At 46.7% G+C, this 18,994-nt stretch overlaps 1 protein-coding gene across 3 annotated transcripts in view; it reads left to right on the top strand.

Annotated features, from left to right (window-relative positions):
- Positions 1-18,994, top strand: part of JARID2 (jumonji and AT-rich interaction domain containing 2) — a 260,567-nt gene that overhangs the window by 119,425 nt on the left and 122,148 nt on the right. Inside the window, exon 2 of one of the 3 annotated variants that reach the window (XM_055322923.1) lies at positions 2,796-2,931. The exons of 1 other annotated variant lie outside the window; for it this stretch is intronic. In XM_055322923.1, the coding sequence (XP_055178898.1) occupies positions 2,796-2,931 (136 nt within the window). Of the gene's footprint in view, positions 1-2,795; positions 2,932-18,994 lie in introns of those variants that run through there. One more of the 3 variants, XM_055322924.1, reaches the window with a different exon arrangement.

The following is an 18,994-nucleotide window of genomic DNA, read 5'->3' as shown; positions in this document are numbered from 1 at the left end:
TGACAGGTAAGGCTACAGCAGATTAAGTGTTGGACTGAGGTACCTTCTTGCAGGCCTACTGTGACCCCCTCCTGGCCAGCCCTGTGTGACCAACACACGTGGTGCAGGCACACCTGTGCTTTCTGCATCTGGCATCCTCCTAGGGGGTAGGAGTGCAAGCCTCCTAGCTCAGAGTAGGGTGATTCATATTAACCCCACGTCTGTGCAGAACAGCTTAAGTTTTAATTTCAGAATTATTACCCACCTGTTGAGCTCTTGGAAACAGAACAGAGTCCACTTCTTTACCTACTGGGTTTGTGTCCTGCGCCAGCATCGAGGGAGGTGACAAGGCTTGACTGGCAACGTACCTTATAGAAAGGAACTCCTGGGTTTCAGGACAAAGTTTTTAAATGACTAGAATTTGAAAGCCCATAATCTGGGTCATGGATTTGCTTCTCCTGTATTTAAAGTACTTTATAGGTTTCACGAAGCTGCTTGTGTCAGTATGCGAACCTTAAATGCATTTGCTTTTGCAGGTAGTTTATGTTTTAATGAGACATTAGTTGTAGGGATATAATTTTCCTTTGTGGAGGCTCGAAGTCGTCATGAAGGCACCAGTCTGAACACGACGCAGTAAATCACTGCAGGAACTTTACATTGAAAGTGACTTTGGGGTTTATAATTTATAAACTCTGGGCATGTAGGAAATAATAGTTCAGAATCACATTAGCAGTCAGTGATGAGAACAGGAATCTGGTTCTGACGGAGAGCATTCTGCAGGGCAGCCTTCTCTGGATGCTGTGAGAAGCTGGGATTTCAACCTGTCTTTCACTTCAAGAGGAGCTAATGATTAATCATCCAGATGCAAGTAATCTGCTCAGGAAGCTGGCGGGACAGTGACTTCACCTTCTTTTGTGTACCTTTTGTGGGTTGTGTTAGGGGTAGAGCGTGACTTGTATGTAGTAGCAGTTAAGAAGTCATGCATGCTTCTCCCTCAGGGTTGTGGCCATTTGTTGGCTTCTTGCAGCCTCAGACCCACCAACCCTTGCCTAACCAACTCTGACCTTGTAGATGCTCTCTGCCTTTTTTGGGAGCGCCCCCAGGAAGACAGGATGCGCCTTCTTCCTCTGGAGCGAATGGAAATCTCAGCTTGGCAAGGTCTGCAGGAGTTGAAGGATGTCGGGGGTGGGGGTGGGGGAGGTGGAAATCTTTAGCTCTTCTTTCCCAAGGTTCTCTTCCCCTTATTATAGAAGATGGAGAATTACTCTCCTTCTGGGAAAATCCTGGCAGCTTAACCGGAGTGCAGCTTAAAGTTATTTAGGGCTTAGAGTCTCCATGTGGTTGGGTTTCTAAGATGTAGTTTGCGTTTATGCAGAATTTAGGAATTCTAGAGCTGGGAAAGCACTCAGGTCATCTAGCCCCCTTACCTAGTTCCACAGAGGTATACCAAGACCTGCGTGTTAGGGAGGAAAAACCAATTCTGTCGGACATTCAGGACAACAGCCTCTTGAGGTGGAAGTCCTCCTGTTAGAGCAAAAGGAACCCAAGTATATTCACCCCCCCTCCTGCTTTTAGCTGAGGATATTAATGTTTTCCTTATTCTCCTAAGGCCCAAAATATCTGGAAGCTCTGATCTTTCTAAGGTGAACAGTTATAAAATGCTTTAGTCTTGAAGTCAGTGTGTGAACGTGAGGACTTCTTCAATTAGCAGACTGCAGGCATGTATCCACAGGAGAGAACCTGCGACCGTCCTCTGCTGTGTCCTTGCTGTGTGTGAGGCGGCACTTCCAGCCTTAGGCACACCTTCTTGCTGATTCCCCGAAACCCTTAACCTCTGCCTAATGTTCGGATCCACTATCTCCGCATTTCCAGACTTGGCCCCTCTTCTAAGTTCCTTGCTAGGCGGCTCCCTCTGCTCCTGCTCTTGCTGCTGCTTGCCTCCGCTCTGTCCCCCTGTGGTTACTGCCTGAGTGGCTTGAGATGGTGGCTTGCTCTCTGGATTTCCCCAACCCCCAGCTGCGGAACCGGGCCTTCATCCCTTCCTCTCCTTTCAAGAGCTTGCATTGCATTTGATACCACAGACATCAGGGAGCCACTCAAATTAGAGCTTCAAGACCTGTTATTAACCTGTGTGCGCCGCCCCCCCCCCCCCCCCCCGTTTAAATCACCCCTTCCCTCCCAAATGTCCTACCCCTCCCCCTATTGTCTACTCTCCCAGGATTCATTGTCTTTTCTCCCCCACAGTGCTCTCTTTCTTTTAGGACTTCATTCTATAAGTGGTCAGTACATATCCAGTTTCATTTCTTCTGACCGAATTGTAAATTCTTTGAAGTCAGCACCACCCTCACCCTCCTCCCCCCAAGTGACACCAGCAGCAGTTTCTAGAAGAGCACAGCACATTCTTGTAAGGCAGGACACATTCTGGCATTACTCAGTGAAACTCCAGCACAGTGCTTCATTACATCTCTGCTGGTGGGTGTGCTTGACTCCTCTTTCTCCATTTTGCCAGGAATATGAAATTTCACTTATTACTGGTTAATGAGGGTATTGGGGCCTGGGGCTTATGAAGGAAGCCAGGTGGTTGTCTTCCTTCCACTCCCTTTCTGTAAGGTCTGTGAGTGAGCTTTTTGCTGGGAGATCAGCAGGCCTCAGCAGGATGGGACCACAGGATGGAATTCTGACCTGGTCTCAGGCGTGTGGTACTTGTTTGGATTTTTTTTGTTTCAAGGTTTATTCTAACTCTTATTTACTTACACCCCCCCCCCCCTTTTTTTTTTTAAAGTGATTTCTCTTCTCTCTTTCTTCTGTTTCTCCAGGATGACAGTGATGGGATTCCGTGGTCAGAAGAAAGGGTGGTACGTAAAGTCCTTTATTTGTCTCTGAAAGAATTCAAGAATGCCCAGAAGAGGCAGCACGGGGAAGGCCTGGCTGGGAGCCTGAAAACAGTGAATGGTGAGTTGCCTCTTTTGTTGGAATTGGATGGTATATTTGGGCACAGCCTTGTTTCTGAACCGGAGATGTGTTTTGGGCGGCTGGTGTTTCTCAGGCTAGGCCCCAAATGGTAGTTATTTTGGACATCCTACTGGGTTTATAGATTCATTTTTATGCTCCTTTTATGTCTGTGTAATATAATTGGCGAGGTGCCTTAATTAGTCTGTTCCCTATAGATCAGACCAGGCTGTGATCTGATTTTCTACCAGGTCCTGGGTTGAAGGTAGAGTGAGTCTGATGGGTTTTTCTGTGGATATCCATCTTTCGACTTGGATCTCGCTGTACCGTGGAGCTTCTGGTTCTCCCCTGTTTGTATAGAAAGTAGCTTGAGTCCCGTGTGCCTCCCGCCTTTCCTGCTGTCTGGTTCAGCAGCCTCCTAAGTACCTGCTTCCGTCCTTGTGGATCAGGCCAGGCAGGTGGTTACCTGGCCGCAGGGATCCAGTGGCACAGAATTCCTGTGCATTTGAGAGCGCAGCTGTACAGATATCAGATGTCTCCTTGAAGCCTGGAAGGAAACTTAACTCTTCTCTGAGTTTCTTCTGCTGTCTCTTTTTCACAGGTTTAGGGTGATTGGGCTGAAATCATCCAGTGGTAACCGTTTCAGAACACGTATTTGGTTACAGGCTGTATTTTATTTCAGGGGATGTGTCTCTGATGGCATTCCATAGTCTGTCTTGTACTTGTTAGTCCTTTAGAATTTCTGGATAAATGTGAATATTTGACCACCTTCTAGTTTGTACTTGCTTGGAACCAAGGAGATAAGGGAGAGGAGGTTGTGGTGTTTGAGCCTCTGCTCTGGTCGTGGGGTGAGAGTCATGACATATGGGGGCACTTGATAGCTTGCCAGGGTGCAGAAGGACAGGCTCACTTAGGCCTTCCATGGTCTTTCCAGGCTGCTTCGTTGTAAGGTTGGTTGTCTGGGAGCCTCTTATTGGGACTGCTGCTGTCAGGCGGGAAGTGCATTGAGCCATGGGAGGGTTTTCAGGGATGCCCTCCCTGAACTTCACCATGATTTGTCCTACCACCCACCCCAGGCCCTCTCTTCTTCTGTGTGACTTGAAACAAGAAGCCCCTGAACTCTCAATCCACACATATGGGCATAGCCCTCCCTCTTTTCAATCTTTCACAAACATAAAAGCAAAATTAGTAGAATTTGTTGCCAGAAGCCTAGAATTCGGACCCCTGTGTGATGTAATTGTTCTTGTCATTGCTTCACGTTGAACATAGTGTTTGGCTTTATGTTTTTTAGGGGAATGTGACGGAGTACGGGGGCGGGGTGGGTGGTGGTGCGGGGTGCGGGTGGGGCGGGGAGAGAATATCCCTGCATCCTGACGTTACTATAGGGCAGGGACAGCTGTGAGTTTAGATTTTACTGTGCGGATAAGGCACGCACTTGTAGGAGCAGTAATGCCTTAGAGGTTTTAGAATCTCTTAACCAAAACAAAACAAAAACCAAAACACCAATCCATCAGAGAAAAAAACCCCAGCTTTTTAGGACACCTTAGCCAGGTGTCCAGGATTTAAATAAAGGTGGAATTTAGGTAAAAGAACAAAACCTGAAGTCCTTCAAGAGGTAACAGGTACTGCCAGCCTCTTGACCAAAGGTAGCTCTCGTTTTTAATTGGCTTTGTCAAGGGTTTGACAATGCTAAGGAATTCTACGAACACTGGCAAAGACCGCTCTGTGGGGATCATTGAAAACATTAAAGAGTTCTAGTACCAGTTTCATAAAGAAAAGGGGGGTTTTGTTGTGGTAGTTGTTATTTCATGCTGATAAAGACTGATTTGTCTTCTTAGGGTGTTTTTTTTTTTAATTTTTTAAAAAAGATTTTATTTAAGAGAGAGAGTTTGTGCAAGCATGAACAGGGGGAACTGCAGAGGGAGAGGGAGGAGGAGAACTCCCCGCTGAGCAGGGAGCCCAACACAGGACAGGATCCTAGGACCCCGAGATCATGGCCTGAACTGAAGGCAGATGCTTAACCGATTGAGCCGCCCAGCTGCCCTGCCCTCTTGTATCATTCATTCATTATATCTATTTATTTATGATTTTATTTATTTATTCATGAGAGACACACGAGAGAGAGAGAGAGAGAGAGAGAGAGGCAGAGACACACACAGGCAGAGGGAGAAGCAGGCTCTATGCAGGGAGCCCAACGTGGGACTCGATCCTGGGTCTCTCCAGGATCACACCCTGGGCTGAAGGTGGCACCAAACTGCTGAGCCACCCAGGCTGCCCTCTTGTATCTTTTTAAATAACTGAGACATGGAGGACTCTCTGGAGATCCCCGTTTCTGGTCTTGCTGGTGCTTGTGCAAGCCGACAGTGCACATTCACATGCTTGTTTACTGTGTATCCTGGATGTCCATAGCACTTCTAGGGGAACCTATCTCCCTGTTTTGAGAGGCAGCCACCAGGTCAAAGTGTGCTTTCTCATTGGGGGCCTACTGGAGAGATCAGGAAACCAGAGTCATTGACTGGGGAGTAAGTCCTATGTATGTCCCTGTTCCTCAGCAGTGTTCTCTTAGAGGGCATGGTCCAGGGAAGGCGGAAAGCAGTGGAGCATCCCAGACGTTTTTGGCGGGGTGGGGGGAGATGGGGGGGATGGGATGATTGTCAGCAGTGTTCTCTGTGTGCCCATAGGCATGTTCCTTATATAGTGGACGCTTCGTGGTCCTCATTCACATACTGAGTGGTAGAAGGACCTTGACTTGGGCTGTATTTAAATCACAGCACCCGATCTTGGGGTTCTTCACTGTGGGGCAAATGAAGACTGGGTTAGTGGGGGAGAGTGGTTTTCACAGCTCTGCAAGGTGAAATGTTTTGGCTTTTTGCTTTGTTTTGGTTAGTCACAGAACCTCTTGAAGTTCTCTTATAAAAAGTGATATCTATTGGTCCCGAGTGAATTGTCACAGAAACGTGTCTGGTGGTAGAGTTTTGAAGCTGTGCCTGGATTACATCCCTTGTGAGGACAGGGATCAGAGTGAGGGCCTGGGCCCAGGTTCGGGGGTGCATAGCTGCTGTCCCTGTGGCGCGCACCCCCCCCCCCCCATGCCTCCATTTTCATGCTTTGCAGCTTGGGGACCTGGGTAGTGACCTGCCTCTGAGGTCCCTGGTGTTTTCATCTGTAAGCTGAATAAAATGTCCTTGCGGGGCTTGGTGAGTGCTCTGGGTGGTGATTTTTCCCCAAGGTCACATATCTGTCCTCTGTGCAGTAGCAGAACTGAAATTACAACTCATGTCCTACAACTTTGAACCTAGCATTTATTTGGGAAAGGCAGAAGGGGTGAAAATCACACCGAATCTTTGAAGGAGTAGTGTGGAAAACAAGACGTTTGGGGTCCATTTCCCTCCCCGGATCACTTTTCAGAAGTTGTCTCTAGGTTATTGATCCTGCCAGGGTTTCCTGGGGGAAAACAAATACTACCTTGCCTTCCCCAAGAGAAGGAGCTTGAGGTGACTTTTTATCTAATTTGAGAATGAATTGACATCATTTCCACTGAATCATTGGCGTGCTAGGATGTTGCTTCCATCCTTCTTGTGTGAGGCGGGTGGTGTCTGGTGTCTGAACAGCACACAGAAAGAAGGCATCTTGTATCTGAGTGGCTGAGCTCTGCTGCCCCATTTCTGTGGGTCTCGTGTCGTCATAATAACCCAAGCAGACACAAGATTGTAGGGAGACTTCATATTTTATGTCACCAAATCCATGTTTGCCATCAATCTTGCTTTTGTGGTTCTAAATTGACAAGGAACAAGGGTTTTTGTTTTCTCCTAGGAGAGGTAGCGAATGTGAGTCCTGAACAGCCTGGCAGCCTGTCTGTGTAGGGATTGAAATCCTCATTATAGCCTGTTGGGTTATAGCCGGGCGTGGGGGAGGCGGCGCTCGGATTTTTGCTGATTGTGAGAGCCGTCTGTCTGCTTCCTGCTGTAGATAATGCCGCTTCTTCTGGCTGTAATAAATTTGACAAAAGCCTAGGGAAGGGCTGGCAGAGGCTGAGGCCTCGGCCACTCTTTGAGGGCCCTTGGCCCACTGGGGCTGAAATTAGGGACATTTAAATAATAACATGCTATACAAGTGAGTACACATAATTACACAGTAAGAGAGGGGAGCTATTAGCTGTATTTTGAATTTCATTTGCTTCCTATAAATGTCATCTGAGATCAAGCAAGCCCTCTGGCCCGCCAGAGAGCCTTGAGTAGATTTACGAGACCCTGGATCCTTTTCTTTGGAACCTTACAGTAGTTGTGATGGCCAGTCTGTATTGAGCATTCACTATTGACGCACTTTTGATTCTAGCACTTTATCTGCATTTCACTCATTTTAATCTTCAGAACAAACCATTTTGTAGATGAGGAAGTGATACTCCAGGGTGGATTAGCCGTTTGCTTACACAAGTAGTCCTTGGCAGCCAGACTTTAAAACCCCGGCTTTCTGCATCAGCGCTCCCTTGCTTTCAACCAACTCTTAGATACAAGTAATTTTGGAACGCTCTGTAAAGATAGCATTCTAAAAATAAGAATTTGTAGGAGGACACTTTTTCTAATAGGCATTTCTTTGGAAGGAGAATAATGGGAGATCTTCCGTTGGGGGAGGACACTTTAGTGGGGTGGGGTGGGGGAGAGTGTGAGTATGAATGTGGGCATGTTTTTGGGCTTTATTAGAGCTTGTAATTAATAGAGGGAATCGAAAGGTGGCACCCCTTTGCTAGGGTACCTGCCTTAGGCCTGTCACAGGCACACGGATATATTTGTTTTATCCCTTCGCCTAGAGGTAGAGAATTGTATTTTTAAGGTTCATCTTGAACCACCGGGTTGGCAGTCCAGTAAGGCCACCAGCCTGGTCACCTCGTTGGTGAGGGATGGGCCTTTCTGGCAACAACTGCCAATTGATATCAAGGGCCACAGTTGGAAGTGCAGACACAGGGGAACTCACCACCCTCCCTCCCCAGCCACCTTGTTTTCTTTAAGGAGTAAAATTTTCAATTCTTTGAAAATCTTTCTCAAAGATTCCTGATGTTTTCACTGTGAAATGAAACATGGCCCCAACTCCTGCAAATTCAGCATCCACTGCATAAAATAGAAAATGTCTTCTGAGTCCAAATGAGAAGTCCCAGCACTTCATCCCACGAATGGAAGCTTAATCACGCAGCTATATTTGAAAAGACTGTCCTGGTTGTATGGTTGCCTTCTGTCATCGGGGGTGGGGGGGAGAAGAGAGAGACAAACCTCTCCTGTCTGCTTTGGGCCTGAAGTGTTCATGTCTAGCTGTTGGTTTTTGTTTGTTTGTTTTAAAGATTTTATTTATTTATTCATGAGAGACACAGGGGGCGGGGAGGGAGGGAGGGGCACAGAGACACAGGCCAGAAGGAGAAGCAGGGTTCCTGCGCAGAGCCCGATGCAGGACTCGATCCCAGGTCTCCACCCTGGGCCGAAGGCAGGCGCTAAACCGCTGAGCCACCTAGGTGTCCCAGTTTGTTTTTTTTTTTTTTTTTTTTGTTTTTGTTTTTGTTTTTGTTTTTGTTTTTGTTTTTCCTCCTGGAGAAAGTGCCTTATACCCCAACGCTTTGCCCAAATGGAACTGCTTAATGTCTTAAGTGCCCGCGTCCTCTGTATGCTGTGGGCACTGCCAGCTCAGGCTGCCCTTGAGTAGTGGCTGCAGCTTGGGTTTTCTGGAACATTCCAACCTCAGACTCTTCTTCTGTGCCCCCCATGATGTGTGAGACAACACTCCATGTGAAAAGAGCTGGGCGAAATTGAGGGTTAAATACACTTCACTAAACAACTTAAATGCATTCTTTGTTTTAAAAAACAACAACAACACAAAGCTACATTTTTATCCTGGAAAATGGTTGGGTCAAAGAGGCTTGATGTCTTTCTCGTGGTCAGTCCTGGACCTAAGTCATGCACTCCGGGCATTTCTTGATAACCCTTCCATTTGGTCGATACTTGATTGCATCTTTAGAACACGGTTTTGTGAATAAGAAAACAACTCCCATGGCTCTTCTTTCCTGTCACTTTGTGCTTGAGGTCCTCTCCCTCCCTCTCCAGTTCTCTCGGGCTGCTTCCTCTGTCAGCTGTGCCCAGCTTCTGTCCTCCTCATCCCGTCAAATCTTGGTCTGCTTTAAGAGAAGGAGCCTACAACAGGTAGGGGTGTGTGGGTGTGAGAGTGTGTATGCGTGTGAGAGTGTGTGTTTAATTTGTGTGAGAGAACATGCGTGTGTGAGAGAGCGCATGTGTGCACGTGCTTTCTCTCCTCCCTGTCACAGTCCCTAGAGAAGCCCGGCTTTGAGGGGTCCTGAGGACAAGAGGATGAAAATCTATGATCTCCTTTCTCCTGTCAACTACAGGGACATCACCCTGGAACTTATCCCTCCTCATTATTTACTTCTCTCCTCCATGATTGCTATCAGTAAACAAAACATGTTGTAGTTGCTCTCATAATAAAATAATCCCTCTACTGATCTTGTATCTCCCTCCTGCTGTTCATTTCTCTCCTCACTGCAGAGTTCTGTGAGAGAACATGTCTACACAGTCTGTCCCCTCTACTACTTCTATTTGTGTTAATATCCTTTCCCCTCTCATTTTTCTTTGAACCCCTAGAATCAGGCCATTATTAAGGCTTGATAATGACCTTGAATGCCAAATCAAGTTTCCAGTCAGTGTCACCTTATTTGCCCCTTTGGCAGCATTTGACAGTGACTGAACCTGTCCTGAATTCCACTTACCACTTGCCTTCACTGATTTCGTGGAAGGCCTCAGGAACATGAGGTGTCCCAAAGCCAACTGTTTCTACTGTATCTCCTCTGCTCTGCCTGTCTTCCCGTTGTCCATAAATGCCAGTTCCATTCTTCTAGTTGCTTCACCCTAAACCTTGGAGTTATCTGTACTTCTCTGATTTTTCCTTACTTTGCGTTCCATCCTTTAGCAAAAGCTGTTTATTCTGAATTCACATCTTTTGAATCTGAATTTGCACTAATGCCACTAGTCTGAAATCTCTAGCTTGGGCTGGAACCCCCTAATGCTCTTTAATCTCAGCTTCTGCCTTTTTCCCTCTCTAGGCAGCAGTCAGAACAGGCCTCAGCACATGCTCGGTCCTGCTGTGTCTCCCTGCCTCTTAGCTTGGTAGCTGAGCATCCTTACCCTGACCACTTGGTGGGCCACTGTGGGCCACAGTGTCCGTCAGGTCTCCTCACCACCACCTCCCCTACTAGTCTGTCTGCCTTGCTGTTCCAAATGCACCCAAATGTTTTGATATCATGAGTATGGGGAGAGTGAGAGAGATCTCAAGCAGGCTGCTCAGTGGACTCCTGGGCACTCTGCAGAGCATGTGGTGTGTGAAGCAGGGTGCAGATCACTCTCTGCCCACAGACTGCTCCTCACTCCCCTTCCAGCACCTTCTGCTGTGCTGTGGACACATCCCCTATGTTCAGGGGGTCGAGTGTCCCACATATGACTCCTGGTTTTGTTTCGGAAATGCACACAGCCTGACACCCTACCCCCGGATCACAGCCTATGCTGTTTCCCCTGTCTCTAAAGGCACATGTTTATTCATAGTTACAACATTCGTTGGTCTTACCATCATAAAGATTCTTGGAATTGGATTACCCTTGCACCTTTTTCTCTACCATGTTTGTGGATTGTCTGTTCAGGTACAGGATACATTGTCAGATAATTTAAAATTGGGCTTTTAAGAAGTGACTACTTCTAATATCATAACGTTTATTTGTAATCTATCCAAATTTTGTGGGTTTGTACAGTGGGTCTCAGATGTTATCGCAGCTTGTATGAGGCTGCATAACTAAGCAATCAAATAAGGATCTGACCCTAGGACTCCTCGCTTCAATCTTACTTTTTTTTTTTTAATTTATTTTATTTTTTAAATTGAGGTGAACTTTAGGCTCTGTGAAACCACACATCTCACTTGTACAATTCCATGGATTTGTAAATGCTCATATAACCCATGTGACCAGCACTCCACTGTAGATGTCATACTCTTCCATCAGCCCAGAAATGTTGCTCTACTCCTCCCCCTTTCCAAATGAAAGTATGTTCATTTTGAGGTTTGTTACCATGGTTGTCTTGATTTTTTTTTTTTTAAAGGAGCTTTTACAGTGACACATGTGTTTGTGGTATTTTCCCAGAATGTACCAGATGCCCAAGAGTGTCAAGACTTGAAGGGGCCTGGAAGCCAGTGTATCTCTTATGCCCAGTATGCAGCTCTTAGAAGCCCTGGCTTTAGGAAGGCATGAGTAAGATCCCTACCACTGGACATGGACATGAATGACCTTTGCCATCTCATGGTGGCCTTTGTGAAGACAGATTCTCTGTCTTGAGCTGGTGCTATGGTTTTGGTTCTGAGCTGCGTGGAGTACAGACCAAATGGCTTTTGAACAGCTCTGCCTCTCCTCCTCAGTTTGGTGTCCCATTTCCCTGGTGGTGCTGTTGTGTGTTAAGAAATCGCAGCCTTGGGGATCCCTGGGTGGCGCAGTGGTTTGGCGCCTGCCTTTGGCCCAGGGCGTGATCCTGGAGACCCTGATCGAATCCCACATCGGGCTCCTGGTGCATGGAGCCTGCTTCTCCCTCTGCCTATATCTCTGCCTCTCTCTCTCTCTCTTTGACTATCATAAATAAATAAAAAAGAAAAAAAAAAGGAAATCGCAGCCTTGGTGTGAGAATTCAAGAATTCTCAGAACTGGGGTTCCAGACATGGCTTTTCCCCAGAGGCACGCTAAAGAAGCATTCCTAGGGCATATCCCTTTTCTGCCAATGCATGTGTTTTTTATTGCAGTGATTCTGATCCAGAGCCTGAGAGCTGCCCCATGGCCTTGAGGGTGCAAACACATAGGGTGGCATTGTAAGATTGCTAATTTCTGTTCATTTTCTTACTGCTTTGGTGAAAGTCTGTGTATTAGTCAGCTCGTGCTGCCGTAAGAAAATACCGTAGACTGGTTGGGGTGGTTTAAACAATAGAAATAAATTTCTCATTGTTCTGTAGGCTATAAGTCCCAGATCCAGCCCTGTTCCTGGTGAGGGATTGCTCTGTGGCCATATCCTCACTGGGAGGGGGGGAGGGGGTGTGCATAGGCGTCTCTTTCTGTTCTTCATGAGGACACTGGCCCTTGCAGATTATTGTCCTTCATCCCATTATGACCTCATTTACTTTTATCACCTCCTTGCAAGCTCTGTCCAGATAGTCACATAGGGTATTGGAGCTTCAATATTAAGAATTTGGGGTGGGCCAAACAGTACTACTACCAATACTAGCACTCCAGGAGGGCTCTGAGATGGTAACAATTTTATTTCACTTTAATTTTCGATTAAGTTAATTTCCATGTTAATCTGTACCATGTTTCCTTTTGTGCTCCTATGGTACTAGAACAATTTCCTGGTATGTCCCTAGCCCTCAAGAACTTGTTTGACTTCGGAGAAGTTATTGTTCATCCCAACTGGGTAGAATTAAGCTTGGGTTTTTATTGAGTGCCGTGCCCCCCCCCACCCCACCCCCTTTTGAGGCCTCTCAGGTTTATCTAAATCCCTTACTTCAGTGGAGATTGAAACAATACTTGGGCTGGGATGCTGCTGTAGGCCAAGAGCCCTAAAGAAGGAGCAGATTGGGTTTTTCAGAGGCTCCAGGGATCAGGGGAGGGAGTGGTAATCAAGATGGCCCTGGAGAGATGTTTCTCTTGTCCATGTCATAAAACTCACGACATTATTCAAGGTTGAATAATCCTATGTGTCATACACAAATTCATTTTATTTGTATTTTCTACACAAATCTGATTTATTTTTATATGCTGTAAGTGTAATTTAGGGCAATGCTTTCCAACCAGTTTTGCGTCTCAATGTGTACAGGTAGGGAAGAGCCTTGGAGTCCCCAGATAGGGCTGCCCTCAGGCAGAGGTGGCTTGTTCAGGCTTGGAGTTTATCTGTGTTCACTCTCCTCAATGGTAACATCCCCCCCACCCCCATTCCCTCCTACCTGGAGATCCTGATGCTTTCTCAATCCCCGCCATGTCATGATTTGAATTCTGTGATGTATGTTTTTACGGGGCTTTAATTATTACCAGATCTACTGCGATGGCCTAGTGCAGGTTTGCTTTGCTTGTGAATTTCTTAGATCTCATTTCTCCCACATTTATTTTTTTGATTTTTTAAAATTATTTATTTATTTATGATAGTCACACACACACAGAGAGAGAGAGAGAGGCAGAGACACAGGCAGAGGGAGAAACAGGCTCCATGCACTGAGAGCCCGACGTGGGATTCAATCCTGAGTCTCTAGGATCGCGCCCTGGGCCAAAGGCAGGAGCCAAACCGCTGCGCCACCCAGGGATCCCCATTTCTCCCACATTTAGAGGACCTTTTACCTAGCTTTTGGAAATAACATGTTATTATGTGAGCCACATTAAATGCTTAGTGTCTTGTATGGCATATCTTTAAAGCCAGAAGGGTGATAACTGGGTGTGCTTTTGGGAAATTACCCTGTGGCCCATAAATCCCTTAATTTACAATTTATTACTTAAGCTCACCTGCTGCCAGATGTCCTCTGTACTTCTAGCTTTCTCTTTAGTCTTTCGGGGATTTCTGCAGAGTCCCAAACTAGCTTCCTCATGATTTCTTTATGAAAGGTCATAAAGCAGTGCAGGTGTCTCATAAGAGGAGGTTTGGGGTTAGTGAGGGAAATAAGAGCTATTTTATAACCTTAGGTCTGCCTGTTAAGGACCAGAGTGTCGCCAGTGTCAGCCCACCCTGTCCACTAGGCCATCTCCGTGTTTCCTAGGAGAGCTTTACGGGTTCTTTCTGGAGCTTCAGAGCTGCTCATGCTCCATGTCTGGGACACCCCATTCCTCCTCTCTCCTTTTCCCTGACCTTTCGCTAGTGGTGTTGGTTCGTTCATACTGTGGCAGTGATGATTTCAGCTCTTGCTGCACACAGGGCCTCTTCCCATGTGTCTTGCCCCACCAGGATCTTCTGGGTGTGTTCCTAAAGCGGGTCCATGTTTCCATTTGGCAGGTAGGTGGGCATCCTGGTCATGTGTGGCTCCTGGTCTTGGTGACAAGGAAAGACATCTGTTTTTGAGACTTCCCCTGCCAACTTCTGGTGATGCCCCAAATAGCAGTTCCGTTCCAATGTTCCAGTGGCTTTGAACAGTTTATTTTGTCTTCCAGTGCAGCTCAGAGTCTCACTTCAGAAACTTTTACCTGTCTTAATTCAGCTACCTTCCTTCTGATGGGCTTGGGCATATTCATGAAGGAGTTTGAACCCACGTTTATGGGGTTAGTGGGTTATAGCATCACTCCCCATTTAGAGTGTTGCTATAGAAGGTCAGCGAATCCTCCAGAGACACACAGCTAGGGCAGGTGACACACCAGTGGAAATAGTGCACATTTATTGTCTTGGGGTGCAGGAGGCCTGTAATTTCTGGTGGGATCTGCATTGCAGATTGCTTAGCCTGTATCAGAGAGGCTTTACCCTGTCCTCACTCAGCAGTTTTTACCCAACTTCAGACCAGTGTTATTTGAAAAGGGCCTTTCCAGTTTACTCAGTTGGAAAGTGTTACAGAGTTTTAAAGGGTGAGCTGGAAGGCTCTCAGCTGGCACTTTCTGAATCTCTCAGAGGAAAATATTGGCAAACTCTCCACTCTCTGCCTGAACCCTTCTTATAAATCGAGAAGCCAAGAGTTACGAAGCTGTCACAAAGGGTCGGATTCAGCCGTGTGAGGGAACGTGTCATTATCCTTGCTGAGACCACGGAAGGCTTTAAATTTTTTTTTTAATTTTTATTTATTTATGATAGTCACACAGTGAGAGAGAGAGAGAGAGAGAGAGAGAGAGAGAGAGAGAGAGAGAGGGAGGCAGAGACGTAGGCAGAGGGAGAAGCGGGCTCCATGCACCGGGAGCCCGACGTGGGACTCCATCCCGGGTCTCCAGGATCGCGCCCTGGGCCAAAGGCAAGCGCCACCCAGGGATCCTCGACCACGGAAGGTTTTTTCTGATAATACTGCCCCCCGCCCCGGGCTTGTGATGTTAATCTTCCTGCCACTGAAATAGAAGTATGCAGTGAATGTAATTTGTGGTGTATTCCTTTTTTTTTTTCTTTTTTTCCTGGACAGCCTTCTCTCTAGAAGATGTGCATTTGCACATGGCTTTTTTGCCCCTCTCCCTTGTTTACAATTTAAATAAGACAGGTGCTGGGCTGCTTTATTCAACAGGTGTAGCACCAGCCATGAAGGAAACTTGGTTCCCCCTCCCCTTCCCGTGCCCCATTTTTTGGCTTTTTTCCCCTATGGTTTCAGGGGACAAGATGCTGAGATCAGAAGCAGGAGCTTGACATTGATTTATTATCATGTTCGTTACTGTCTCTGTGCCTCACACTTCAATCTGTTGATGGAGAGCCCACTGTGATTGTGTCGTGGGGTCTGAGAAATTTCCACCTTCCTGAGTTGTCTGACTGCCAAACCTGTACCATCACTTCCACCCAAAGCCCCCAGAGTGGTATGTGGACATGAGCATAATGCCGGCATCCTCTTTTCATCCTTCCTTCTGCTCCCTGGCCTCAGCCTCCTCAGGCCATGCAAAGGCGCCTTTGCTAGCACTTTGCACATTCTGCAGCCCATTCTTGCTGCTCCTACCCTCCTGGGGTCGCTCTTTATGGACAACTTCCAAGGGAATAGGTTAAGATTGCCATCAAGTGGCTGCTCTTGGTAGTGGATGGGAGGATCCTGGCCCTTGGCGCTGGCCGACTCCACAGACCTTCTGCTCCAGATTCTTAGCCCCTTTGTGAAAAATCCGCAAGCTCAAGCCTGCTGTGCCTGAGGACTTGACCGCTGGGGTAGCCCCAGAGAGCTCAGAGCATTACTATCTTGTACATTTTCAAGGACAGGCTCTTCTATGAACCCGAACCGCACCTTTGTGTGGGCCGTGGACTCCGGAGCAGGCTCACTTGCAGTGGCCTGAGCTCAGGGCCCTGGAGCTGTGAGCACAGATGATCTAGGCTTGCTGGGGAGAACTGCCATGTATTCAGCCTCCCGCCAGCTCCAGCCCCAGGAGGCCACTGCCCTCCTGCTCCGCTCCGGGAAATTGGCAGGGAGGATCGTGCTGTCATCCCCGAAAGGATGGCATTGTGGTCCCACCAAGGGAGAAGAGCGCTTGCACACATGACTTGGACATTCCGTTTGGCTCCTGTTCCTTGTTTCCCAGCTCTGTAAATGGAGTAATAATTTCTTTCTCAGAGGCTATATTCTTAGGATTAATGAGATGATTTATTTAAAGTCCTTAATATCCGGCAGGGAGCAAGCATTCAAAGGGTAATTGTGATTGAGGTTCTAGATACACGTTACCTAACTACTTCCCTTAAGAGCGGTAGCTGTGTGCTAAAAGTGCATACATCAGGGACTGTATTAAAAAATCCGTGTTCCCCATTCCCTGGGCCTGGATGCCATCATCCTGTAATTAAGACATGGAGCACAGAAACTCTGACTGAACGAGGAGGAAGTATGAACCCTGTGTGGTTGTCCTCACTAGGTCATTTCTCAGTGGTGTTGGGAAGACCTCTCCTACCTATAGCAAGAGCAGGAGTTAGGTTTGCGTCTGTGGGGTGCCCCGGCTGGTACGCAGAGCTCATGATTTGTGTTGTCTCTGAGGTTTCTGAGCTGGCTCGTGGTCTGTGGAAGAAGATGGATCTGGGCCAGCTGGATTGGAGGGCGAGAGGCTGGGAGGCAGGCAAAGGGAGAAAGTGACTATGGGAACACATCAGCATGGCAGTGCAACATCAGGTTAGGGTCAAGGGAAGAAGATTCTAGGGCTTCTATATTTACAGCAGGTTCTGAGAAGCGATGGAAGCTATGTTATGTAACCACTCACATCAGAACCTGTCAAATCATTAAACCACAATTCCTGGATTTTAGCCACTTAAAGCAATATTGGATGCATCACAAAAAATTGATATATTGTTGTGAGCATTGACGTCATTGTAGCTCTAGCTGTACAAGTAACTGGGTCCCAATGGGAGCAGGTTACTTAGGTCAAATGGAACACTTGAGACCTCCCTTTGTCCCATTTGGTTCTGTTTCAGTGATGAGTGATCAGCTCATGTTTATGGCCTGTTTCACGTTTTCTTCCTAATTGGCCAGATCCTATCCTGTGCGGTTGGGGTAGGAAACATTTGGATCCTTTTGTATAACTTGTGGGGAGGGTGTGTGAAAAGGGGGAGTGTGAAAAGATAAACAAAAGGACAGGCCTCCTCTGTGACTGCTCGAAGCTCACCTGCATATAGTAGTGAATTCAGGGTGATAGTTTCTTTCTGGATGTCTCCTCAGGGTGTGTGTGTTTGTAGGAGCTAGCAGTGAGTCCAGAATCATCTGTGTGTGGGTTTACACCTTTTTTTGTGTGCCTCTAACCTGGGAAGTGGCAACATGCACGTCTAACTCTGAAAAATTCCATGTGGCTTGTTCGTGAGGATTAATTGGTGATTGCTGGCCTTTTACCGTTGAGCTATATCAAGATTGCCTAAAATCCTTGATGATAAAAACCACCTTTTGGGGTAATTGCTTTGCAAAGAGTTTTCTCTATAGTTTCTGGTTTACTGAATAAGCTCGTGGCTTTTTTATAAATGGTTCTAACCTGTGATTTTCCCTTTTCCCCACGTCTGAAAGGTAGACTGATTACACCAGGAGCCATCTGCTGCTGAACTGGAGGGGGTTTGTCAGCTTGCTGTTCCATTTCCTCCCCTCTTCTTCTCACCCCGCTGCCTGGGAAGATGTCCCCGTCTGTCTGACTTGCCTTGGTTACTGGGTCTGAGCTTGAGCGGAGGACAGCAGAGAGACATAGACTGCTGCTGCCCGCAGACACATGGTCATGGTGTCTTAAGAACCTGTAGATGTAGAACTTTGCACAATGATGGGAATGCTCTGTATCTGCATTGTCATTACGGTAGCCACTAGCCGTTTAGGAGTCCGTGAGTCCTTGATACCTAGCTGGTCTGATTAGATTTAGTTTAAAAACCAAACCAAACAAAACATACGAGGCTACAGGCTACCTACCACATGAACAAGTGTAGCTACAGAGACAGGATGAGCATAGCGGTCACATTCTTAGCCTTTTGTTCTCAAGCTCTATCTTTTGTTGTTGTTTTGGGCAGGAGGTTCTAGGTAGCCAGTGTAGTTCAATTTAGAAGCATTCTTTTAGCTTCTTTAATGGTATGTCATGTATAGAGGCAGTGGCAACTGAGTGAAAACACATGCCTGTTTTGTTCACATGCCTTTGAGTGTGTTGGGCAATTAAAAAAAATTATTCATAAGGGGGGGCGGAGCAGAGGATCCTGGGAAGGCAGACAGCCACTGAGCCACCCAGGCCTTCCTTGTGTTGGGCAATTTGAAAACACTTGTGGCCTGTGGTATCAATGTCACGGTATTCACATTATCCCTGGCTTCAATACAGCAATGTATTATTGGTGTCAACGTTGTCATTGTCTGCTGTTCTTTACTTGATCCTTGTTTTTTGTTAGCTCCATGTGAGTCCACGTTTCATATAAAATTTTTTTAAGTAGGCTCCACACCCCATGTGGAGTCCATCGCGGGGCTTGAACTCCTGCTCCTGAGATCAAGACTTGAGCTGATAAAACAGTCCGACGCCTCACTGAATGATCCACCCAGGTGCCCTATATGACTTCTTTCATCGAGTACTATTTTTTGTGATCAGTACTACTTCTTTCCAGCAACACACCCACCTTCCTGTGGTACCGTTTAAGTAATTGTTAAGATTCCTTTTTCACTGTATTATTAACATTAATTGTAGAAAATGTGGAAATTTCAGAAAACTAGGAAGATTGCCGCTGGAGAGAATACTTCTCTCCTCTCCTCTCTCCTCTCTCCTCTCTCCTCTCTCCTCTCTCCTCTCTCCTCTTTTTCCTTTTCTTTTCCGGCTTGTTTAATCTCCTCTGGTCTACATTCTTTACATTTTTTTCTTTCTTTTCCTTTTCCTTTTTCCTTTTCCTTTTCCTTTTCCTTTTCCTTTCCTCTCTCCAGCTTG

This window comes from Nyctereutes procyonoides, unplaced genomic scaffold (assembly GCF_905146905.1).
Source record: "Nyctereutes procyonoides isolate TBG_1078 unplaced genomic scaffold, NYPRO_anot_genome, whole genome shotgun sequence".
NCBI classification, from domain to species: Eukaryota; Metazoa; Chordata; class Mammalia; order Carnivora; family Canidae; genus Nyctereutes; species Nyctereutes procyonoides.
The sequence above is the reverse complement of the archived record's forward strand: the minus strand, read 5'-3'. Positions and strand labels throughout refer to the sequence as shown.